Source organism: Rattus norvegicus, chromosome 1 (genome assembly GCF_036323735.1).
Source record: "Rattus norvegicus strain BN/NHsdMcwi chromosome 1, GRCr8, whole genome shotgun sequence".
NCBI classification, from domain to species: domain Eukaryota; kingdom Metazoa; phylum Chordata; class Mammalia; order Rodentia; family Muridae; genus Rattus; species Rattus norvegicus.
Window position 1 is genome coordinate 247,380,025 of NC_086019.1, and position 27,039 is coordinate 247,407,063.

The 27,039-nt window shown below is 39.3% G+C and overlaps 1 protein-coding gene across 1 annotated transcript in view; it reads left to right on the plus strand.

The window, feature by feature from the left end:
• The window catches only part of LOC120098584 (cytochrome P450 2C7-like), a 266,275-nt gene extending 242,969 nt beyond the window's left edge, over positions 1 to 23,306 (plus strand). The window contains exons 7-9 of the mRNA XM_063280345.1: positions 3,718 to 3,905; positions 5,385 to 5,526; positions 23,110 to 23,306. Coding sequence (XP_063136415.1) covers positions 3,718 to 3,905; positions 5,385 to 5,526; positions 23,110 to 23,291 — 512 coding nt within the window. The 3' untranslated portion in view covers positions 23,292 to 23,306. The remainder of the gene's footprint in view (positions 1 to 3,717; positions 3,906 to 5,384; positions 5,527 to 23,109) is intronic.
• Positions 23,307 to 27,039: the final 3,733 nt, after the last annotated feature.

Sequence of the window (27,039 nt, forward strand, 5' to 3'; positions counted from 1 at the left end):
AATCTTGCTTTTCAGGTGGGTTATGGTATCCAGGGCTTGCTGTGGTGGAAGAATTGGGTTTTGATGTTGCCACATAACATTGGTTTCTGTTTCTTATATTCTTGTGCTTGTCTTTCATCATTTGGTTGTCTCAGATATTAAGTGGCCTTGCTGTCTCTGACTGAAGCCTGTTTTGCCTTTGAGCCTGGTTATACTGTGCTTTTTGGGGTCAGATTGTCTTTAGGTATGGAAGGGAATCTAGAGAGACTGATCTGTGTGCTTGACTGTGTCAGAAGTCCTGAGAGTCAAGCTGTCTCTGGATGTTGACAATGTGCAGAAGGGGACTGTAGCCCAAGATCTGCTCCCAGTTGTACATGTCTCTAGCAGGGCAGGAGATCTTGCATCCTCTGAGCCTTGGAGGGGTTCTCAGTTATGTTTGGTATTGGGGTATGGCAAAGGACTCACCTGTGTGCCTGGGGGTGTCAGAAATCCTGGGAATCAAGCTTTCTCTAGGTTTGGGCAGGGTGGGGATCAAGTGGAGTACAGGATATGCTCCCCAGCACAGATTCAAATTGTAAGGTATTTGTATCTCTGGCAAGGTGGGAGGTTCTGCTTCCTCTGGGCCCTGGGTGGGGGGCCATGATAGACCAGGGATTGGGGAGTAGGGGACACACCTGTGAGCCTGGAGGTGTCAGAACTCTTGGGGGTCAAACTGTCTCTGGGTGTGTGTGGGTAGAGCTGGAGCACACGATCTACTTCCAGGCACAGTTAGAGATCTGAAATAAGATGTGTCTGCAGCAGGGTGGGAGATCTTTGGTGATGATAATTTCAAAACTGAATTAATACTTTTAAGTTCAGAGGAGTTGAGATTGCTTACTAAAATTGACCAATGAAGGAGCTCACTTGGGCCCACAGCTCTCTGTACCCAAACCTGGTGGGGGAGAGAGGTGGACACTCAGAAGTGTGGACAATCCTCAGGGGAGCTCAGGGGAGACCACTACTTCTGCACACATTCCTGGCCCCAAGAGGAACCTGCCTAGAGCCCTCTGGACACTGGAACCTAGGAGCAGTCAGGGAGAGGATCTTTCCATTCCCTGCCAGTGCCAGGAGCTGTAAACCAGTCTCCAGGAGCACTGACACACCTGAGAACAGAGGTTAGACTAACTCTTTTTCTCTGAGCAGCTGCCTGGAGGATTCAGGATACACAAATTTAGGAGCAGTCTCAGACAGGACACTTCCAGTTTCTACCTGGGCCCAGAGCTGACCCAGCTGCACAGCTCTCTGTACTCATATTTCACTAGGAGAAAGCAGGACTCCAGGAGTGCTGAAACATAGGTTTACAGGAATGTCAAGCCACTGTCAGAGACATCAAGACCAGCTAACACCAGAGACACCCTTATTGTGAGAGGCTAGCACAGGAACTTAAGCAACAGAAACCAAGACTACTTGACATCACCAGAACCCAATACTCCTAACCTAGAAAGTTCTGGATACCCAAACAAAACAGAAAAGCAAGATTTGGATTTAAAAATCACATCTAATGATAATGATAGAGGACTTTAAGAAGTACATAAGCAACTCCCTTAAAGACATCATGATAATACAGATGAAAAAGTAGAAGATCTTAAACAGGAAATACAAAAATCTCTTAAGGAATTACAAAAAACACAACCAAACAGGTAAAAAAAATTGAACAAAACATTCCATGATCTAAAAGTGGAAATAGAAGCAATAAAGAAATCACAAAGGGAGACAACCTAGAGATAGAAAACATAGGGAAGAGATCAGGAGACATAGATGGCAAGCATCATCATCAAATACAAGAGACAGAACAGAGAATATCAGGGGGATAAGTTACCATAGAAAACACTGACACAAACATCAAAGAAAATGTAAAATGTAAAAATATCCTATCCCAAAATATTCAGAACACAATGAGAAGACCAAACTTCATTATAATAGGTATAGAAGATAGTGAAGTTCCTCAACTTAAAGGCCCAGTAAATATCTTCAACAAAATGATAGAAGAAAACTTCCCTAACCTAAAAAAGAGATACCAATAAACAGAAAAGAAGCCTACAGAACTCCAAATAGGTGGGACCAGAAAAGAAATTCTTTTTGTGGAATACTTTGAACAGTATTGGTATGAGGTCTTCTATGAAAGTCTGATAGAATTCTGCACTAATCCCATCTGGTCCTGGGCTCTTTTTGGTTGGGAGACTTAATAACTGCTTCTATTTCTTTAGTAGAGATGGGGTTGTTTAGATGGTTTATCTGATCCTGATTTAACTTTAGCACATGGTATTTGTCCATCAAATTGTAAAATTTCTCTAGATTTTCCAGTTTTGTTGGATATAGGCTTTTGTAGTAGGATCTGATTTTTTTATTAAATTTCATCAGATTCTGTCATTATGTCTTTCTTTTCATTTCTGATATCTGACACAAAGTCGTAAGAAGTAATGGGCTACAGGAATTTGGAGTACTCATGGGGAGATTGAAATGTAAAGGAGGCTGCTGGGCATCACACCTAAAAACTCACTGATCATTTCAGAACAACTGATGGATAATAAAAATGTGAGAAGAGAACAAGGAAGTAAGCAGAAATAAGTGGTTGATAATATAAAACATATAATTGGACATGTTTCAGTTGAACTTTGAAACATCTACTTGAGTATTTCAAAATAATTCCAATAAAATGAAAAAAATCTAAACTGATAAAGAGAAATAGAGTTAAGTCCAAGGTATCATCAACAATGAAAATAGTCATTGTTTTCTTAACAGGCACGGATTCTCCTCTCCTCCCTCTTCTCTTCCCAGTCCCATTTTTGTAAGTGCCTCCCCAATTGGTCCCTCCCCTTCTCAGAAAAGAGGAGTCCCCTGGGGTCCCACTCCACTCTGGGGCATCTAGTCCCATTAAGACTAGGCATACCTTTTTCCACTGAGGCACAACCAAGCAGTCCAGGTAGGGAAAAGGGGTCCCAGTGACAAGGACCAATACCAAAACACCCCTCCATTTCACTTGTTAAGGGCCCTATATGAAGACCAACTTGTAAATTTGCTAAAAATGCATGGGTGTGCTCTAGGTTCAGCTCCTGCATGCTTTCTGGTGGTGGTAGGGCACAGATTTTATGTAGTAACAAAGATTTAACCAATGAATAGAACACAGTTGCCCTATGAGAATTAGACTCAGGGAAATTTGTTTATATTTAACACATCTACAAAATATGAAACCCCAATTCCCACATGAAGAATTAAATTTCTCCAATGATAGATAAGAATGAAATAGTCATTACATATAAACATAAATTTCAGGAGAAATTGTTAGATGCGGCCATACTCAGCAAGTTACACAGTCTTACATACCTTTGGAAATTTCGTAAAAACATTCACACAATGCCATTAAAATGAGTTTTAAATGTATTATATTGTTTTGGTATAAACATAGTTGTTTAATAGCTTTCTTCTATAAAAGCTATTTTTCTTGAATTAATGTTCTTTTCATTGTTTGAAATCAATATCAAATTTAAGTATGCTAATTTATACATAAGGGTTATATAGTGTGACACCTAATATATTGGATGTTAGTATTTATATCATACCAACTGTCACTTCATTAGCATATATCGTGTTTTCAAAATATTGCCAGGCATGCTCATCTAGCATCCTGCAAGCAATCCTGAGTTGTGACTAGTGTGCCACTTCTTTCCATTTCTGTCATTTTTCACTGTCTTGAAACAGCCAAAGTCCAGGAAGAGATTGACCATGTGATTGGCAGACACAGGAGCCCTTGCATGCAGGACAGGCATCACATGCCCTACACTGATGCTGTATTGCATGAGATACAGCGATACATTGACCTCCTTCCCACCAGCCTTCCCCATGCACTGACCTGTGACATGAAATTCAGAGATTATTTCATTCCCAAGGTAAGCTTCCTTCTTCTACACTGTGCCTTAATGGTCTTGATCTCAAATGAGTGAGTGACATTAGATCATTGGTCCAAGATATTGGATCTTGCAATTTCAGATTATCAATGTTAAAGAGAAAGAAAAAAAAAAAAATATATATATATATATATATATATATATATATATATATATATATATATATATATATATATATATACCTTCAAGGAGTTTAGGTGATTAAGCCAACCAAAGTACAGATAGCATATTCAAAATCAGACTGTCCTAGAATTCTTAAGAATTTACTCAGTGGTTGATTGCAGTTTTCTGTCCCCATAATAACAAACAATTTAAGTATGGAACCTGGATAAACTTTATGCTATTTCCAGTAAGAGCTGGAGAGTAAATTTTTAGATCAAGTCTTAGTTTTTGGCTCTGTAGGACTTCCAAATTTATCTTGGCTATTCACATTTCAAATAAAATTTAAATTTCAGATTATAGGTCTCTGTGAAGATTCATCTATGATTTTATCAGAATGCCAAGAAGAATATAGGTACATTTAGCATAATTCATATATTGACCTATTAAATATTCCAGTTCATATAATTATGTCCTCTGTTTCAGGGTTGGCTTGCATGTCATTGTCCTTTAATAGTTTGCTACCAGTTAAAGCTTTGGCAGAAAAATGGACAAATGAGATACTACAGGGTTCTCATGTTGTAAGGTGGGCTGGAGCATGTTAACTATGCTGTTAGTGGATATGCCTACATCTTGTCTTAAGGTGATATTTAGATCTCCCCATTACAGGAGTTCTGCTCTTTTGTACTTAATAAAACCTATGGTATAGCTCATTGGCATCTTATGAATATCCCATTTATGTGAGTCATCTGATCAGTTTTGCAGTTTCAATGTTTATACTCAAGTAAACTGATGTCTCTGACTGAAGTTCCTAGAAAATCACGAAGTTTCTAAGTCTGTCATCTCTTTAGTTTTTTTCCCCAGTTGTCTTGACTATGAAAAGACCTCACCTATGTTTTAAAATTAAGGCAAATAAACTGTGTGTCAGGGAAAACTCTGAATAATTTGGTTTTGTCCATGTTATTCCACAAGACATTTTTACTTTCATCAGATACTACTTATGCAACACTGCTATGAGTAGATACTTCCAATTTTCACACAAAACCTTACATTTGAAACCACATTTCAAGCATGCATGATTCAGTAATAACAGTGGCATAGGAAAGAAGTGGATGGTGATGCATAACAGTGTTCTGTTGATAACAGAACATACCATTACTTATTTGGAGGACACTGTATCAAGATTACTGCCACTGGATTACTGCCAACCCATTCCTGTGTATTACATGATTTGTCTGTCTAGATATACTCTTGTATATGTACCCTTGTTTGGGTATGATTTGCTCATAAGCTTTTACTATGCCATGATCATTGTTTTGTAATCTTTTTATAACTTGACCTGTCTATTCTTTTTGTTTCCAGGGCACCACTGTCATAGCATCATTGACTTCTGTGTTGTATGATGATAAAGAATTCCCCAACCCAGAGAAGTTTGATCCTAGTCACTTTCTGGATGAGAATGGCAAGTTTAAGAAAAGTGACTACTTTTTCCCTTTCTCAACAGGTATTCAAAATTATTTCCTGGGCTTTTTGAATCTTACAATATTTCCACCTATGCTTTTGCAATGCTCCTTGAGCCTTACCTGCAGGACTTATGTTGTAGATGTTTCTGCTGGAGCTAGACACCCAGTGCTCAATTATTCTTTGAATTTTTATCAGTTATGGTTTTATATAAGGGTCTTTCTTTGTTGCAAAGGCAAACTTCTTTGATGAATGTGAGAAAGACACTTGTCTGCAAATATAGATAAGAAGAAGCAGGACCTCGCTATCTCAGAGAAGTTGAATAAATTTCCAGTACCTCTTGGAGGGACTTTAAAAACAATTAGACAGAGACACACTTGGGAAGCCAGAAGAGACTACTCTCTGGCCACATTCCAGACTCTAGAGGAAAATGTCTAACACTATCTATGCTCCCCCCAGTGCACAGGGTCCTGAGAGAAGGTGGGGCAGGCCCTTCTGGTTGTTGCCCTCACTGAGAGCTGAAACCCAGCTCTGAGGAGCGACTTCATGCCAGAGACAAGAGGAAAGACCAAATTTTCTGCTCCAAGTGACCAGCCTAGTGGACTCAGGACACAAAAATTCCTCTGGGACCGGACACTTCTGGTTTCTAGCTGGGGCCTGAACCTTGCTGATCCCGGCCCACAGCTCCCTGATCCCAAACCCTGTGGGAGAGAGAGAGAGAGCTCATCGCCCAGACAGATGGGCACTCCTGAGATTGTAGGGCAGGAGAGACCACCAGTACTGCCCACCCTTGCCCACATCCCTGGCCCAAGAGGAAGCTGTATAGGGCCTCTGAGAACAGGAAGAAGGGGGCACTCAAGCTGCAGGAACTCTGTGGTCCAGGCTGCGGTCCAGACTGCTCCCGTGTCTGAAGGGACCCAGTCAAACAGCGCCCTGCACCCAAATCACATGGGAGGGAGCTAGACCTTCAGAGGGGCAGACACACCTGGGATGCCATAAGAGACTACTCTCTGCCCACATTCCCGACTTTAGAGGAAAACACATAGCACCATCTGTGCCCTCTGTGCACAGGGACACAAGAGAAAGTGGGACAGGCCCTTCTGTTTGATGCCCTCACTGAGAGCTGAAACCCAGCTACTAGGAGTGGCTTCAGGCCTTTGACGAGAGGCATGACTAACATTTCTGCTCCAAGTGACCTGCCAAGTGGCCTCAGGACCCATGCCCACAGAAACACTTGAAGACCAGGAGACAGGAATGACTACACACCTGAAAGCAGAACACCCTGTTCGTATAACTGGCTGAAAGAAAACAGGAAAACAGGTCTACAGCACTCCTGACAAACAGGCCTATAGGACGGTCTAACCACTGTCAGAAATAGCAGAACAAGGTAACACCAGAGACAACATGATGGCAAGAGACAAGCTCAGGAACCCAAGCAACAGAAACCAAGACTTTATGGCATCATCAGAGACCAATTCTCCCACCAAAGCAAACACTGAATGTCCAAAGACACCAGAAAAGCAAGATCTGGATTGAAAATCACATTTGGTCATGATGATGGAGGACTTCAAGAAAGACATGAAGAATTCCCTTAGAGAAATGCAGGAAAACACAAATAAACAAACAGAAGCGTATAGAGAGGAAACACAAAAATCCCTGAAAGAATTATGGGAAAACACAATCAAACAGGTGAAGGAATTAAAAATGTATATAGAAGCAATAAAGGAAGCACAAAGGGAGACAACCCTGGAAATAGAACACCAAAGGAAGAGACAAGGAGCGGCAGATACAAACATCACCAACAGAATGCAAGAGATAGAAGAGGGTATCTCAGGAGCAGAAGATTTTATAGAAATCATCGACACAACTGCCGAAGATAATGTGAAACAGAAAAAGCTACTGGCCCAAAACATAAAGGAAATCCAGGACACAATGAGAAGATTAAACCTAAGGATAATAGGTATAGAAGAGATTGAAGATTCCCAAATCAAAGGACATGGAAATATCTTCAACAAAATCATAGAAGAAAACTTCCCTAACCTAAAGCAAGAGATGTCCATGAACATACAGGAAGCCTACAGAACTCCAAATAGATTGGACCAGAAAAGAAAGTCCTCCCGTCACATAATAGCTAAAACGCCAAATGCACAAAACAAAGAAAAATATTAAAAGCAGTAAGGGAAAAAGGTCAAGTAACATATAGAGGCAGACCTACCAGAATTACACCAGACTTCTCACCAGAGACTATGAAAGTCATAAGATCCTGGACAGATGTCACACAGACATAATAGAACAAAAATGCCAGCCAAGGTTACAGTATGCAGCAAAACTCTCAATTAACATAGATGGAGAAACCAAGATATTCCATGACAAAACAAAATTTACACAATATCTTTCTACAAATCCAGCCCTAAAAAGGATAATAAATGGTAAACCCTAACACAAGGAGGTAAGCTACACCCTAGAAAAAAGCAAGAAATTAATCATTTTTGCAAAAAAACAAAGAAAAGCACACAAACATAATCTCACATTCAAACATAAATATAACAGGAAGCAACAATCACTATTTCTTAATATCTCTCAACATCAATCGAGTCAATTCCCCAATAAAAAGACACAGATTAACAAACTGAATACGAAATGAGGACCCAACATTTTGCTGCCTACAGGAAACACACGTCAGAGAAAAAGACAGACACTACCTCAGAGTAAAAGGCTGGAAAACAACCTTCCAAGCAAATGGACTGAAGAAGCAAGCTGGAGTAGCCATCCTAATATCGAATAAAATTGATTTTTAACCAAAAGTCATCAAAAAAGATAAGGAAGGACACTTCATATTCATCAAAGGTAAAATCCACCAAGATGAACTCTCAATACTAAATATCTATGTTGCAAGTACAACGTCACCTACATACATAAAAGAAACCTTACTAAGCTGAAACACTCCTTGCACCTCACACAATAATAGTAGGAGATTTCAACACCCCACTCTCATCAATGGACAGATCATGGAAACAGAAATTAAACAGAGACGTAGACAGACTAAGAGAAGTCATGAACCAAATGGACTTAACAGACATTTGTAGAGTATTCTATCCTAAAACAAAAGGATATACCTTCTTCTCACCACCTCATGGTACGTTCTCCAAAATTGACCATGTAATTGATCAAAAAACAAGCCTCAACAGATACAGAAAGATAGAAATAATACCATGTGTCCTAGCAGACCACCACGGGCTAAAGCTGGTCTTCAATAACAAGGGAAGAACACCCACATATATATGGAAGTTGAACAATGCTCTACTCAATGATAACCTGGTCAAGGAAGAAATAAAAAAAGAAATTAAAGACTTCTTAGAACTTAATGAAAATGAAGGTACAACATATCCAAACTTATGGGACACAGTGTAAGCTGTGCTAAGAGCAAAACTCATAGCTCTGAGTGCCTGCAGAAAGAAACAGGAGAGAGCATATATCTGCAGCTTGACAGCACACCTAAAAGCTCTAGAACAAAAAGAAGCAAATACACCCAGGAGGAGCAGAAGGCAGGAAATAATCAAACTCAGAGCTGAAATCAACCAAGTAGAAACAAAAAGGACCATAGAAAGAATCAACAGAACCAAAAGTTGGTTCTTTGAGAAAATCAACAAGATAGATAAACACTTAGTCAGACTAACAAGAGGACACAGAGAGTGTGAACACATTAACAAAATCAGAAATGAAAAGGGAGATATAGCTGTAGAATCAGAGGAAATTAAAAAAAATCATCAGATCCTACTACAAAAGCCTATATTCAACAAAACCTGAAAATCTGCAGGATGGAGAATTTCCTAGACAGATACCAGGTACCGAAGTTAAATCAGGAACAGATAAACTAGTTAAACAACCCCATAACTCCTAACGAAATAGAAGCAGTCATTAAAGGTCTCCCAACCAAAAAGAGCCTAGGTCCAGACAGGTTCACTGCAGAATTCTATCAGACCTTCATAGAAGACCTCGTACCAATACTATCCAAACTATTCCACGAAATTGAAACAGATGGAGTGCTACCGAACTCCTTCTATGAAGCCACAATTACTCTTATACCTAAACCACACAAAGACCCAAGAAAGAAAGAGAACTTCAGACCAATTTCCCTTATGAATATCGACGTAAAAATACTCAATAAAAATCTGTCCAACTGAATCCAAGAGCACATCAAAACAATCATCCACCATTATCAAGTAAGCTTCATCCCAGGCATGCAGGGATGGTTTAATGTATGGAACACCATCAAATTAACCCACTATATAAAGAAACTGAAAGAATAAAACCACATGATCATTTTATTAGATGCTGAGAAAGCATTTGACAAAATTCAACACCCCTTCATGATAAAAGTCCTGGAAAGAATAGGAATTCAAGGCCCATACCTAAACATAGTAAAAGCCATATACAGCAAACCAATCGGTAACATTAAACTAAATGGAGAGAAACTTGAAGCAATTCCACTAAAATCAGGGACTAGACAAGGGTGCTCACTCTCTCTCTACTCATTCAATATAGTTCTTGACGTCCTAGCCAGAGCAATAAGACAACAAAAGGAGGTCAAGGGGATACAGATTGGAAAGGAAGAGGTCAAAACATCACTATTTGCAGATGATATGGTAGTATACTTAAGTGATCCTAAAAGTTCCACCAGAGAACTACTTAACCTGATAAAAACCTTCAGCAAAGTGCCTGGGTATAAAATTAACTCAAATAAATCAGTAGCCTTCCTCTACACAAAAGAGAAACAAGCCGAGAAAGAAATAAGGGAAATGACATGCTTCATAACAGTCCCAAATAATATAAAATACCTTGGTGTGACTTTAACTAAGCAAGTGAAAGATCTGTATGAGAAGAATGTCAACCCTCTGAAGAAAGAAGGTGAAGAAGATCTCAGAAGTTGGAAAGTTCTCCCATACTCATGGATTGGCAGGATTAATATAGTAAAAATAGCCATTTTACCAAAAGTGATCTACAGAGTCAATGCAATCCCCATCAAAATTTCAACCCAGTCTTCATAGTGTTAGACAAAACAAATGGCAATTTCATCTGGAATAACAAAAAACCCAGTATAGATAAAACTATTCTCAACAGTAAAAGGACTTCTGTGTAAATCATTATCCCTTATCTCAAGCAGTATTACAGAGTGATAGTGATAAAAACTGCATGGTATTGGTATAGAGACAGACAGATAGACCAGTGGAATAGAATTGCAGGTCCAGAAATCAACCCACACACCCATGATCAGTTGATTTTTGACAATGGAGCCAAAATCGTCCAATGGATAAAAACAGCATGTTCAGCAAATGGTGGTCGTTCAACTGGAGGTCAGCATGTAGAAGAATGCAGATCATTCCATGCTCATCAATCTGTACAAAGCTTAAGTCCAAGTGGATCAAGGACCTCCACATCAAACCAGATCCACTCAAACTAATAGAAGAAAAAGTGGGGAAGAATCTTGAACACAGGGGCACTGGAGAAAACTTTTGGAACAAAACACCAATGGCTTATGCTCTAAGATCAAGAATCGGCAAATGGGATCTTGTAAAACTTCAAAGCTTCTGTAAGTCAAAGGACATTGTTGTTATAACAAAACTGCAAGCAACAAATTGGGAAAAGATCTTTACTAATTCTACAACTGATAGAGGGCTTATATCCAAAGTATACAAAGAACTCATGAAGTTAGACTGCAGAGAGGGCTTATATCCAAAGTATACAAAGAAATCATGAAGTTAGACTGCAGGGAGACAAATAATCCTGTTAAAAATGGGGTTCAGAGCTAAACAAAGAATTCACAGCTGAGGAACGCCGAAAAGCTTAGAAACACCTAAAGAAATGTTCGACATCTTTAGTCATAAGGGAAATACAGATCAAAACAACCCTGAGATTCCACCTCACACCAGTCAGAATGGCTAAGATCAAAAACTCAGGTGACAGCTGATGTTGGTGAGTATGTGGAGAAAGAGGAACACACCTCCATTGTTGCTGGGATTGCAGGCTGGTACAACTATTCTGGAAATCAGTCTGGAGCTTCCTCCGATCATTTGGTATTGAACTACCTGAGGACCCATCTATACCCCTCTTGGGTATATATCCAAAAGATGCCCCAATGTATAACAAAGACATATGCATCACTATGTTAATAGCAGCCTCATTTATACTAGCCAGAAGCTGGTAAGAGCCCACATGTCCTTCAACAGAGGAATGGCTACAGAAAATGTGTTACATCTACACAATGGAATATACTACTTAGCTATCAAAAACAATGACTTTATGAAATTCATAGGCAAAATGATGGAACTGGGAAGTATCATCCTGAGTGAGGTAACCCAATCACAGAAAAACACACATGGTATACACTCATTGATAGGTGGATATTAGCCCAAATGCTCAAATTACCCTAAATGCACAGAACACATGAAACTCAAGAAGGATCACCAAAATGTGGATGCTTCACTCCTATTTTAAAAGGGGAACAAGAATATCCTAGGGAGGGGATATGGAGGCAAAGTTTTGAACAGAGACTGAAGGAATGCCCATTCAGAGCCTGCCCCACATGTGGCCCATACATATACAGCCACCAAACTCGATTCAATGGATGAATGAAAGAAGTGCAAGCTTACAGGGACCAGATGTAGATCTCTCCTGAGAGACACAGCCAGAATATGGCAAATATATATGTGAATGCCAGCAGCAAACCACTGAACTGAGAACTCAACCCTTGTTGAAGGATTCAGAGAAAGGACTGAAACAGTTTGAGGGGCCTTGAGACCCCATATGAACAACAATGCCAACCAACCAGAACTTCCAGGGACTAAGCCACTACCCAAAGACTGCACATGGGCTGACCCTGGACTCCAACTGCCTATGTAGCCATGAATAGCCTAGTAAGGGCACCAGTGGAAAGGGAAGCCCTTGGTCCTGCCTCGTCTGAACCCCCAGTGAATGGGATTTTTGGAAGGAGGGTTGCAATGTGGGGAGGGTGGGGATTGGAACACCCATATAGAAGGGAAGGGAAGGGTTTAGGGGTATGTTTACCTGGAAACAAGGAAAGGGAATAACATTTGTAATGTAAATATGAAATACCCAATTTAATAACAATGGAGAAGAAAATTTAAAAAAAAAAAGACCAATTATTCAGTGCTGGGGGGCCAGCTGCAGCATTAGTCTTCTTTATTGTTGGTTCTTCTTGAGGCAGCAGAGGGGGAAGAGTGTTGGCAGAGGGTAAGACTTTCTCTTAAGAGATATGGGTTTAAAACTCTTCTTAGAAGATATTTAGGGTTGCTGTATAATAATATGTTTTCTTAGCTAAGTCTAAGTTACTATGTTACTGTAGCTGATTTACTTATTTATATCTAAGTCACTATGCTCTGCTATTGTAACTGACATGCCTTTTGTTTTACTCTGAGGCCAGAAACTTCAGTCTCTGGCATTTAGCACCTCATTCTAGGACATCAGGAGATAAAGTAGAGGATAAATTGTCAGAGCCTTTTCCCTTTTGTCCCTAGGCTTCTTGCTTGTCATGCTAGGCGTAAGTTTGGAGCAATAAAGGTCTATTGAACCAAGAGAAGTGACTAGCACTTGCAGAAGGAAAAACTTTTACATAGGCAAATATGCATAAATGTATATACTTTCATATATGTACTATTTATACATTTAGACTCAAAATAGTAGGACTCAGCCTACATGCATTCTCACAATTACATTCTTACACATACACATGCATACAATCTCACAATTACATACTTACACAGACATCCATACTTGCATATGCATATGGAGCAAAATACCAAGCCCCAGTACAGAAAGAACTCATTCATTCTGTATGAAAGATGAGCTTTAATCTTTATTGCATAGGGAAAGAAATAGCTTCTACCCTTTTAATGCTAAATTACTTAAACCCAAGTTTGTAAGAGAAAAGACATATTCCTTTTAATAAGACTAAGCCTGCGTTGCTATTGAGAAATGACCTGTTTTGTTCCATGGTAAGGAAAAACCTGCCTGCTCCTTCTGCTCTCTCCAGTTTCTTCATTTGCCTCTTTCCCTTTGCATTCTGCACATTTCTCTCTTATGTTACCTGTAGTCTCTAAGTTATTCCACTCTGCATTTCTTCTCAGCCCAGATCTTTTTAGCTCAGTTCTCCTAGCTCAATTCAGTTCAGTTCTACTTCACTCAGTCCTGACTCAATCCCCTCCAGCTCAGTCCTTGACTCTTGAGCTCAGTCTTCAGCATTTAAATATCTTACAGAATACATGATCACATGTTATAAAGTTCATCACAAGTTAATATGAAAATTCAAATCATAAATTGAAATAGAAGTTAAAACAGAGAATATTTACATGCATATCCATCAGCAGTAATTATGTTGCCAACCATCCATCACCTGTCACAGCTCCACGGTTCACTGAATGTTTAAAATCATAACTAAGTTATTAGTGAAGCTTTGTATAGATAAACCCAGTAAATATTTTATCCGCTGTCCTAGCACTTATAATAAATCACTGGTTCCCTTTTTTATGATTGTTGGTTAATTGTTTTACAACCTCTTAGAATGTGTTCTGAGTAGGAGAAAGTCTGGTTACTAGGAACAATTAACTCTTGACACTTGGGAGACTGGCAGAGTTCTTACTGCAGTTTTGACTATCAGAAAAAGACTTAATAGCAGTCCCACTATAAAAGAGCTTAACAATCACTGATATAATTTAGGAATTCTTATAGGATTATCATTAAGACTTAAGAAGTGATCTATTTGTCTATATGGCAGCACTACGAGACAGTACATTTTCATTGATCGCAGAGATCTGCTCCAAAGGGGTGTGCTATTACTTAATGATTGTTGTATATGTTTAATAATAACAACAGGAAAAGCATTTTAATAGCAGACATCTTTCCTAAAATGAGTCTCTTACAGCCTTGCTTCATAAGGGCAAACCAGTCACAGATTATATAATAATCCAAGGGTGGCCATCCCAGGATGATCATCTGCTGGTTATTAGCTTGTCTATTATGGCTCCTGACAAGACAGCCACTGTTTACCAATAAGATATGTGTTGTCACTATTGAACCCATAGAGATATTTTGACATGCTTGGTATTATTGTAGATCATCAATATCATAGATAGGTAGGAATATTGGTTGCCTCCTTCCCTTATGAAATTGTGTCTCCTAGAAGTGACAGGAAAATTCTACCCATTATATCTCAGTTATACTGCTGCCTAACAATATCTGAGCATATACAGCACCAATAGGTATGCTAGCATGAAAAAGGGAAATCTCTTGGGGCTCCATTCCTAAACAAAGTACCACAGACAGCTAAAGAATACCAAGAGTGGGGAAAAAACTTTGTCCCCATTGATGAGCCTCCTAATTGTTTTTAAATTACTAACTTGTTAGCTTTTAAATTATATGCAAACAAGTAACTTTTTTTTATTAACTTGAGTATTTCTTATATACATTTCAAGTGTTATTCCCTTTCCCGGTATCCGGGCAAACATCCCCCTCTCCCCTCCCCTTCCTTATGGGTGTACCCCTCCCAACCCTCCCCCCATTGCCGCCCTCCCCCCACCAGTCTAGTTCACTGGGGGTTCAGTCTTAGCAGGACCCAGGGCTTCCCCTTCCACTGGTGCTCTTACTAGGATATTCATTGCTACCTATGAGGTCAGAGTCCAGGGTCAGTCCATGTATAGTATTTAGGTAGTGGCTTAGTCCCTGGAAGCTCTGGTTGCTTGGCATTGTTGTACATATGGGGTCTCGAGCCCCTTCAAGCTCTTCCAGTTCTTTCTCTGATTCCTTCAACGGGGGTCCTATTCTCAGTTCAGTGGTTTGCTGCTAGCATTCGCCTCTGTATTTGCTGTATTCTGGCTGTGTCTCTCAGGAGCGATCTACATGCGGCTCCTGTCGGTTTGCACTTCTTTGCTTCATCCATCTTGTCAAATTGGGTGGCTGTATATGTATGGGCCACATGTGGGGCAGGCTCTGAATGGGTGTTCCTTCAGTCTCTGTTTTAATCTTTGCCTCTCTCTTCCCTGCCAAGGGTATTCTTGTTCCCCTTTTAAAGAAGGAGTGAAGCATTCACATTTTGATCATCCGTCTTGAGTTTCATTTGTTCTAGGCATCTAGGGTAATTCAAGCATTTGGGCTAATAGCCACTTATCAATGAGTGCATACCATGTATGTCTTTCTGTGATTGGGTTAGCTCACTCAGGATGATGTTTTCCAGTTCCAACCATTTGCCTACGAATTTCATAAAGTCGTTGTTTTTGATAGCTGAGTAATATTCCATGGTGTAGATGTACCACATTTTCTGTATCCATTCCTCTGTTGAAGGGCATCTGGGTTCTTTCCAGCTTCTGGCTATTATAAATAAGGCTGCAATGAACATAGTGGAGCACGTGTTTTTTTATATGTTGGGGCATCTTTTGAGTATATGCCCAAGAGAGGTATAGCTGGATCCTCAAGCAGTTCAATGTCCAATTTTCTGAGGAACCTCCAGACTGATTTCCAGAATGGTTGTACCAGTTTGCAATCCCACCAACAATGGAGGAGTGTTCCTCTTTCTCCACATCCTCGCCAGCATCTGCTGTCACCTGAGTTTTTAATGTTAGCCATTCTCACTGGTGTGAGGTGAAATCTCAGGGTTGTTTTGATTTGCATTTCCCTTATGACTAAAGATGTTGAACATTTCTTTAGGTGTTTCTCAGCCATACGGCATTCCTCAGCTGTGAATTCTTTGTTTAGCTCTGAACCCCGTTTTTTAATAGGGTTATTTGTTTCTCTGCGGTCTAACTTCTTGAGTTCTTTGTATATTTTGGATATAAGGCCTCTATCTGTTGTAGGATTGGTAAAGATCTTTTCCCAATCTGTTGTTTGCCGTTTTGTCCTAACCACAGTGTCCTTTGCCTTACAGAAGCTTTGCAGTTTTATGAGATCCCATTTGTCGATTCTTGATCTTAGAGCGTAAGCCATTGGTGTTTTGTTTAGGAAATTTTTTCCAGTGCCCATGTGTTCCAGATGCTTCCCTAGTTTTTCTTCTATTAGTTTGAGTGTGTCTGGTTTGATGTGGAGGTCCTTGATCCACTTGGACTTAAGCTTTGTACAGGGGGATAAGCATGGATCGATCTGCATTCTTCTACATGTTGACCTCCAGTTGAACCAGTACCATTTGCTGAAAATGCTATCTTTTTTCCATTGGATGGTTTTGGCTCCTTTGTCAAAAATCAAGTGACCATAGGTGTGTGGGTTCATTTCTGGGTCTTCAATTCTATTCCAGTGGTCTATCTGTCTGTCTCTGTACCAATACCATGCAGCTTTTATCACTATTGCTCTGTAATATTGCTTGAGTTCAGGGATAGTGATTCCCCCTGAAGTCCTTTTATTGTTGAGGATAGCTTTAGCTATCCTGGGTTTTTTGTTATTCCAGATGAATTTGCAAATTGTTCTGTCTAACTCTTTGAAGAATTGGATTGGTATTTTGATGGGGATTGCATTGAATCTGTAGATTGCTTTTGGTAAAATGGCCATTTTTACTATATTAATCCTGCCAATCCATGAGCATGGGAGATCTTTCCATCTTCTGAGGTCTTCGTCAATTTCCTTCTTCATTGTTTTGAAGTTCTTATTGTACAGATCTTTTACTTGCTTGGTTAAAGTCACACCGAGGTACTTTATATTATTTGGGTCTATTATGAAGGGTGTCGTTTCCCTAATTTCTTTCTCGGCTTGTTTCTCTTTTGTATAGAGGAAGGCAACTGATTTATTTGAGTTAATTTTATACCCAGCCACTTTGCTGAAGTTGTTTATCAGCTTTAGTAGTTCTCTGGTGGAACTTTTGGGATCACTTAAATATACTATCATATCATCTGCAAATAGTGATATTTTGACTTCTTCTTTTCTGATCTGTATCGCCTTGACCTCCTTTTGTTGTCTGATTGCTCTGACTAGAACTTCAAGAACTATATTGAATAAGTAGGGAGAGAGTGGGCAGCCTTGTCTAGTCCCTGATTTTAGTGGGATTGCTTCAAGTTTCTCTCCATTTAGTTTAATGTTAGCAACTGGTTTGCTGTGTATGGCTTTTACTATGTTCAGGTATGGGCCTTGAATTCCTATTCTTTCCAGGACTTTTATGATGAAGGGGTGTTGAATTTTGTCAAATGCTCTCTCAGCGTCTAATGAAATGATCATGTGGTTTTGTTCTTTCAGTTTGTTTATATAATGGATCACGTTGATGGTTTTCTGTATATTAAACCATCCCTGCATGCCTGGGATGAAGCCTACTTGGTCATGGTGGATGATTGTTTTGATGTGCTCTTGGATTCGGTTTGCCAGAATTTTGTTGAGTATTTTTGCGTCAATATTCATAAGGGAAATTGGTCTGAAGTTCTCTTTCTTTGTTGTGTCTTTGTGTGGTTTAGGTATAAGAGTAATTGTGGCTTTGTAGAATGTATTCGGTAGTGATCCATCTGTTTCAATTTTGTGGAATAGTTTGGATAATATTGGTATGAGGTCTTCTATGAAGATTTGATAGAATTCTGCACTAAACCCGTCTGGAACTGGGCTCCTTTTGGTTGGGAGACCTTTAATGACTGCTTCTATTTCCTTAGGAGTTATGGGGTTGTTTAACTGGTTTATCTGTTCCTGATTTAACTTCGGTACCTGGTATCTGTCTAGGAAATTGTCCATTTCCTGAAGATTTTCAAGTTTTGTTGAATATAGGTTTTTATAGTAAGATATGATGATTTTTTGAATTTCCTCTGCATCTGTTGTTATGTCTCCCTTTTCATTTCTGATTTTGTTAATTTGGACGCACTCTCTGTGTCCTCTCGTTAGTCTGGCTAAGGGTTTATCTATCTTGTTGATTTTCTCAAAGAACCAACTTTTGGTTCTGTTGATTCTTTCTATGGTCCTTTTTGTTTCTACTTGGTTGATTTCAGCTCTGAGTTTGATTATTTCCTGCCTTCTACTCCTCCTGGGTGTATTTGCTTCTTTTTGTTCTAGAGCTTTTAGGTGTGCTGTTAAGCTGCTGACATATGCTCTTTCCTGTTTCTTTCTGCAGGCACTCAGAGCTATGAGTTTTGCTCTTAGCACAGCTTTCATTGTGTCCCATAAGTTTGGGTATGTTGTACCTTCATTTTCATTAAATTCTAAAAAGTTTTTAATTTCTTTCTTTATTTCTTCCTTGACCAGGTTAACATTGAGTAGAGCATTGTTCAATTTCTTATTGCTATTGAAACCAGTTTTAGGCTGTGATGGTCCGATAGCACACATGGGATTATGTCTATCTTTCTGTACCTGTTGAGGCCCGTTTTTTGACCAATTATGTGGTCAATTTTGGAGAAAGTACCATGAGGAGCTGAGAAGAATGTATATCCTTTTGCTTCAGGATAGAATGTTCTATAAATATCCGTTAGGTCCATTTGGCTCATGACTTCTCTTAGTCTGTCTACATCTCTGTTTAATTTCTGTTTCCATGATCTGTCCATTGATGAGAGTGGGGTGTTGAAATCTCCCACTATTATTGTGTGAAGTGCAATGTGTGTTTTGAGCTTTAGTAAGGTTTCTTTTACATATGTAGGTGCCCTTGTATTTGGGGCATAGATATTTAGGATTGAGAGTTCATCTTGGTGGATTTTTTCTTTGATGAATGTGAAGTGTCCTTAACTTTTTTGATGACTTTTGGTTGAAAATTGATTTTATTTGATATTAGAATGCCTACTCCAGCTTGCTTCTTCTGACCATTTGCTTGGAAAATTGTTTTCCAGGCTTTCACTCTGAGGTAATGTCTGTCTTTGTCTCTGAGGTGTGTTTCCTGTAGGCAGCAGAATGCAGGGTCCTCGTTGCATATCCAGTTTGTTAATCTATGTCTTTTCATTGGGGAGTTGAGGCCATTGATGTTGAGAGATATTAAGGAATAGTGATTATTGCTTCCCGTTATATTCATATTTGGATGTGAGGTTATGTTTGTGTGCTTTCATTCTCTTTGTTTTGTTGCCAAGACGATTAGTTTCTTGCTTCTTCTAGGGTATAGCTTGCCTCCTTATGTTGGGCTTTACCATTTATTATCCTTTGTAGTTCTGGATTTGTAGAAAGATATTGTGTAAATTTGGTTTTGTCATGGGATATCTTGGTTTCTCCATCTATGTTAATTGAGAGTTTTGCAGGATACAGTAACCTGGGCTGGCATTTGTGTTCTCTTAGAGTCTGTATGCCATCAGTCTAGGATCTTCTGGCCTTCATAGTTTCTGGCGAAAAGTCTGGTGTGATTCTGATAGGTTTGCCTTTATATGTTACTTGACCTTTTTCCCTTACTGCTTTTAATATTCTTTCTTTATTTTGTGCGTTTGGTGTTTTGACTATTATGTGACGGGAGGTGTTTCTTTTCTGGTCCAATCTATTTGGGGTTCTGTAGGCTTCTTGTATGCCTATGGGTATCTCTTTTTTTAGGTTAGGGAAGTTTTCTTCTATGATTTTGTTGAAGATATTTACTGGTCCTTTGAGCTGGGAGTCTTCACTCTCTTCTATACCTATTATCCTTAGGTTTGATCTTCTCATTGAGTCCTGGATTTCCTGTATGTTTTGGACCAGTAGCTTTTTCAGCTTTACATTATCTTTGACAGTTGAGTCAATGATTTCTATGGAATCTTCTGCTCCTGAGATTCTCTTTTCCATATCTTGTATTCTGTTGGTGAAGCTTGTATCTACAGCTCCTTGTCTCTTCTTTTGGTTCTATATCCAGGGTTGTTTCCATGTGTTCTTTCTTGATTGCTTCAATTTCCATTTTTAGTTCCTTCACCTGTTTGATTGTGTTTTCCTGGAATTCTTTCAGGGATTTTTGCGATTCTTTCAGGGATTTTTGCAATTCCTCTGTGTAGGCTTCTACTTGTTTATTAATGTTTTCCTGTGTTTCCCTAAGGGAGTTCTTCACGTCTTTCTTGAAGTCCTCCAGCATCATGATCAAATATGATTTTGAAACTAGATCTTGCTTTTCTGGTGTGTTTGGATATTCCATGTTTGTTTTGGTGGGAGAATTGGGCTCCGATGATGCCATGTAGTCTTGGTTTCTGTTGCTTGGGTTCCTGCGCTTGCCTCTCGCCATCAGATTATCTCTAGTGTTACTTTGTTCTGCTATTTCTGACAGTGGCTAGACTGTCCTATAATCCTGTGTGTCAGGAGTGCTGTAGACCTGTTTTCCTCTGTTTCAGTCAGTTATGGGGACAGAGTGTTCTGCTTTCGGGCGTGTAGTTTTTCCTCTCTATAGGTCTTCAGTTGTTCCTGTGGGCCTGTGTCTTGAGTTCACCAGGCAACTTTCTTGCAGCAGACAAGTTGGTCTTACCTGTGGTCCCGAGGCTCAAGTTCACTCGCGGGGTGCTGCCCATGGGCTCTCTGCAGCGGCAGCAACCAGGAAGACCTGTGCCGCCCCTTCCAGGAGCTTCAGTGCACCAGGGTTCCAGATGGCCTTTGGTGTTTTCCTCTGGCGTCCGAGATGTATGTACAGAGAGCAGTCTCTTCTGGTTTCCCAGGCTTGTCTGCCTCTCTGAATGTTTAGCTCTCCCTCCCCCCGGGATTTGGGTGCAGAGAACTGTTTATCTGGTCTGTTTCCTTTAGGTTCCCGAGGTGTCTCAGGCAGGGGTCCTGCCGCTCCTGGGCCCTCCCCCACAGGAGCCCAGAGGCCTTATACAGTTTCCTCTTGGGCCAGGGATGTGGGCAGGGGTGGGCAGTGTTGGTGGTCTCTTCCGCTCTGCAGCCTCAGGAGTGCCCACCTGACCAGGCGGTGAGGTCTCTTTCCCATGGGGTCTGGGAGCAGAGAGCTGCTGCGGGCCGGGATCCGCGGGTCACAAAGAAGTAACGTTAATGGAGTCAGCATGGTATGTTTTTATATCTATGTATATATGTTATGTATACGTTTAATTTTATATATATGTGTATATATATTTTAACATTTACATGTAACAATAACATAGTAAAAGAGATCATGGATTTGAGAGGGAGCAAGCAGGGCATGGGGAAGTTTACAGAAAGTAAAGGGAAGGAGTCAATGTTGTAATTATATTTGGATTTCAAAAAAAAAATCTGGGTAACACAGACTAACTTGTATGCATCCCTTGAAACTTACATCTATTTTCTTCTGGGTTAGTAGATTAGATTTTATCTGATCATTATTCTCAATGCCCATGCATTTTCTCTGAGGCAAGACATATCTTCAGACCCACATTAGTGTGCCTTTAGAATGTTGACCTATTTTTTCTAAACTCATCAACTAGATCATAGTGTGGTTGGATTGTGTGTCTAGATATAAAACTATTTTCCTAGACAGTAGGACACCTTGCACTTGTGAGGAAGGCTGCCAGTATCATGATAGCCCACACCTTGGTACCAGTATTCTGTGCAAGTTATTTTTCTTGTTCTTGTATACAAATGCCAGTTAAGCAGTATAAGGACTTATTTTGGCTTAAGATTTGAGGAAGGATAGTCTAAAGTGGAAGAAGAAACATGACACAGAAGCCCCAGTTTGTTCAAAGAAATGATGGTTTCCTAGCACTTGCTACTTGGTAGGAGGCTTGGGGAACTGGAAATATGTGGCACTGGGGTGGCTGGAAACATACACTTCACATTGTGGCTGAACATGAAACAGATGGCCTGGTGGAAGCTAGAGAGACTATAAACATTCAAGATACATCTTCAGTGACTGAGTTTCAATCCTAGGTTTCTACCTACTAAAGTTTCCACATTATAAAACAGCATTGACAATTATGGACTATATATTTAATCGAATATATGAGTCAATGGATGACATATTGTATTCAGTACACATTACACATTCTTTTCTAAGCAACTGTCTCTGGTGACAACTACCTGTCCAGTTATAGCTGTAAACTGTCCATCTGTAGTGACTCAGTTTGTAATGATATCAGGTATTCTAGTCTCCAGAGAAGTTTAAGTTTTATAATTTAGGATTATTCTCAAGATGGCTGCTGGCTATAGTACTCTGAGTATTTGCTAAGAGATATGTGAAGGTTTTCTGTAAAGTTCCTTGGTTAGGAAGGTTTTTGGTTATCTGCTTATTTAAACCATTTTTATTTGGGTGGAGCCTTCTGTCTATGTTGCCCCACTTTCTCTTCTCCCCTTTTTCCCTTTGATGATAGTCTTTTAAATTATCCTGGTATTTGTTTCCAGAACAGTGGTAAGCTGATTCTTGCATACTTCATATTCTCTGGAGCACACCAGCTCTCCTATTGTGCTCAATTAAATTCCAGGGTTTACCAGGGCTACTCACTTCCAGGAGCAGTTAAATAAGTGTTGCTTTGTTGTCATTGTGTTGATGGGACGTCCAGTGTTCAGAATAGCTATTTCATCCACTCAAGCTTTTTATACAGTTACTTTAATACTGTGTTTCCTTGTATTAGACACAGAGAAAAATATGTCTATCATTTTTACATTTGTCCATCCAAATGACCATCCATCTATCCATCCATCCATCCATCCATCCATCCATCCATCCATATCAAAGAGAGACATAGATTGTCTATTATTATAGTGGTGAGCACAGTCCTTATCCAAGTCAAGTACAAGGAGTTAATTACATTCTGTATTTTTTTATTTGCAGGAAAACGAATTTGTGTGGGAGAGGGTCTGGCTCGAACAGAATTATTTTTATTCCTGACCACAATTTTACAGAATTTTAACCTGAAATCTCCAGTTGATCTGAAAGAACTTGATACCAACCCAGTTGCCAATGGATTTGTTTCTGTGCCACCCAAGTTCCAGATATGCTTCATTCCCATATAATGGATTTCTCCCTAAAGCCCTTTCCTTGAGGGTATAGGTAATCTCTTCTGTCATACATATCTCTCTACCCTACCACCTGAGTTCTGGGAATCTATCTATCTATCTATCTATCTATCTATCTATCTATCTATTATCTATCTATCTATCTATCTATCTATCTATCTATCTATCTATCATCTATCTATCTATCTATCTATCTATCTATCATTTATCTATAGCAAAAACTGATACATTGTCCTTTTTTGGTCATAAGGAAAGTGGTAATAAATTAAAAGAATGTCTCAAGATAGTTTTGTTTCTTCATTATAGTATAAAGAAAGAAAGAGTGAGTGGTAGAAAGGCTCTTTAGCAAAGTCTCACTAATAGTAACTGCAGTGTTAGATCAAAATAAGAAGGATGCTATAAAAGAACACAGAGAAAGGGCCCAACATAGGGAGGATGGCACATTAACTGTCATGATTGCTCTCTCCTGTTTCTTTCTGCAGACCCTTAGAGCTATGAGTTTTCCTCTTAGCATAGGTTTCATTGTGTCCCATAAGTTTGGGTATGTTGTACCTTCATTTTCATTAAATTCTAAGAAGTCTTTAATTTCTTTCTTTATTTCTTCCTTGACCAGGTTATCATTGAGTAGAGCATCGTTCAACTTACATGTATATGTGGGCATTTTTCACTTATTGTTATTGAAGACCAGCTTTAGCCTGTGGTGGTCTGATAGGATACATGGGATTACTTCTATCTTTCTGTATCTGTTGAGGCCTGTTTTGTGACTGATTATATGGTCAATTTTGGAGAAAGTACCATGCGGTGGTAAGAAGAAGGTATATCTTTTTGTTTTAGGATAGAATATTCTATAAATATCTGTTAAGTCCATTTGGTTCATAACTTGTGGTAGTCTGTCTATGTCTCTGTTTAATTTCTGTTTCCATGATCTGTTCATTGATTTGAGTGGGGTTGTTGAAATCTCCTACTATTATTGTGTGAGGTGCAATGTGTGCTTTGAGATTTAGTAAGGTTTCTTTTATGTATGTAAGTGCCCTTGTATTTGGAGCATAGATATTTAGGATTGAAAGTTCATCTTAGTGGATTTTTCCTTTGATGAATATGAAGTGTCCTTCCTCATCTTTTTTAATGACTTTTGTTTGAAAATTGATTTATTTAATATTAGAATGACTACTCCAGCTTGCTTCTTCAGACCATTTGCTTGGAAAGTTGTTTTACAGCCTTTTAAACTGAGGTCATGTCTGTTTTGCTCAGAGGTGTGTTTTTTGCATGCAGGAAAATTCTGGATCCTCATTGTGTATCCAGTTTGTTAATCTGTCTTTTTATTGTAGAATTGAGTCCATTGTTATTGAGAGATAATAAGGAACAGTAATTGTGATTTCTTGTTATCTTCATATTTGGAGGTGAAATTATGTTTGTGTGCTTCTCTTCTCTTTGCTTTTCAGAAAAAAGATTAGTTTCTTGCTTTTTCTAGGGTGTAATTTGCCTCATTATGTTGGGGTTAACCATTTATTTTCCTTTGTAGGGCTGGATTTGTAGAAAGATATTTTGTAAATTTGGTTTTATCATGGAATATCTTGGTTTCTCCATCTATGTTAATTGAGGTTTTTGCTGGATATAATAATCTGGGCTGGCTTTTGTGTCCTCTTATGGTCTTTATGACATTTGTCTAGGACCTTCTGGCTTTTATAGACTCTGGTGAGAAGTCTGGTGTAATTCTGATAACTCTGCCTTTATACATTACTTGACCCTTTCCCCTTACTCTTTTAATATTCTTTGTTTTGTGCATTTGGTGTTTTGACTATTATGTGACGGGAGGAGTTTCTTTTCTGGTCCAATCTATTTGGAGTTCTGTAGGCTTCTTGTATGTGGGCATCTCTTTCTTTAGGTTAGGGAATTTTTTTCTATGATTTTGTTGAAGATATTTACTGGTCCTTTGAGTCAGGAGTCTTCACTCTCTTCTATACCTATTATCCTTCGACTTGATCTTCTCATTGTGTCCTGGATTTCCTTAATGTTTTGGGCTAGTAACTTTTTCTGTTTTACATTATCTTTGGTAGTTGTGTATGGAATCTTCTTCTCCTGAGATTCTTTCTTCTATCTCTTGTATTCTGTTGGTGATGCTCGCATCTCTGACTCCTTATCTCTTTCCTAGTTTTTCTATCTCCAGGGTTGTCTCCCTTTGTGCTTCCTTTATTGTTTCTATTTCCATTTTTAACTCCTGGATGGTTTTGTTCATTTCCTTCTCCTGTTTGTTTGTTTTTTCCTGTAGTTTTTTAAGGGATTTTTGTGTTTCCTCTTCAAGGACTTCTAGTCGTTTACTTTTGTTGTCCTGTGTTTCCTTAGGGTTATTTATGACCTTAAAGTCCTCCATCATCATGATAAAATGTGATTTGAAATCTAGTTCTTGCTTTTCTGGTGTGTTTGGATATTCAGTGTTTGCTTTGGTGGGAGAATTGGGCTCTGATGGTATCATCCAGTCTTGGTTTCTGTTGCTTGGGCTCCTGCACTTGCCTCTCGCCATCAGGTTGTCTCCGGTGTTACCTTGTATTGCTGTTTCTGACAATGGTTGTCCCTCCTGTAGGCATGAGCATTAGCCCTGACTGCTACTGGATCCCTGTGTGCAGGGGGCCCAGATGGCACTAGGTGTTTTCCTCTAGAGTCAGAATTGTGGGCAGAGAGTAGTCTCCTCTGGTTTCTCTTTTATTGGATATTTTTAAATTTACATTTAAAATGTTATCCCCTTCTCATTTCATAAAGCCTCTATTCCGTTCCCCTCCCCTTCTTCTATGAGGATGTTCCCCCATCCACCTCTCACCCCTTCCTACCTCCCTACCCTGACATTCCCTTACATTGGGGGATCCAACTTTGGCAGGGCCAAGGACTTCTCCTCTCATTGGCACCCAACATGGCCACCCTCTCCTACATATGCAGCTGGAGCCATGGGTCTGTCCATGTATACTCTTTCGGTAGTAATTTAGTCCCTGGGAACTCTGGTTGGTAGATATTGTTTTTCTTATGTGGTTGCAAACCTCTTCAGCTCCTTCAATTCTATTTCTAACTCCTCCAATGGGGACCCCATTCTCTGTTCAGTGGTTGGCTGTCAGCATTTGCCTCTGTATTTATCATACTCTGGCAGAGCATTGCAGGATACAGGTATATGAAGCTCCTGTCAGCATTCACTTCTTGGCATCAGCAATATTGTCTGGGTTTGATCAGCCTGTATTCTTAACCACTGAGCATCACTCCAATTCAGTAATTGGCCTTTTGAAGTTCATTTCTCAAAGAATCTGTTTGCCATTCTCTTTGTTAGAGCTGCAATCACACTGGTTGTTCCTGTCAAGTAGAAGGGGTTAATTATATACTTTTTTACAGGAAAATGGATTTGTGTAAGAGAGGATCTGGCTCAAATGACATTATTTTTATTCTGCCCTACTATTTTGAAGAACTTTAACTTAAAATCTCAAGTTAACCCAAAAGAACTGATATCACTGATTAATGTAAGATATTAATGCTTAGATGTATATATATCTGCACATATACATGGGTACATTTACAACTTACTTCCAACACATGCCATATATACATATGCATTTATATGGAAGTAAATAAAATTCATTGTTAAATTGAACTCATATAGCTTGTACCTTGTATTTTGCTATTTTCTATGTAAATGTAACTTTTATTCATCAGATGTAATTGCTGTCTTGGATGCTTAATGTTGAAGATGCTTACGTTTCTAGTTTTC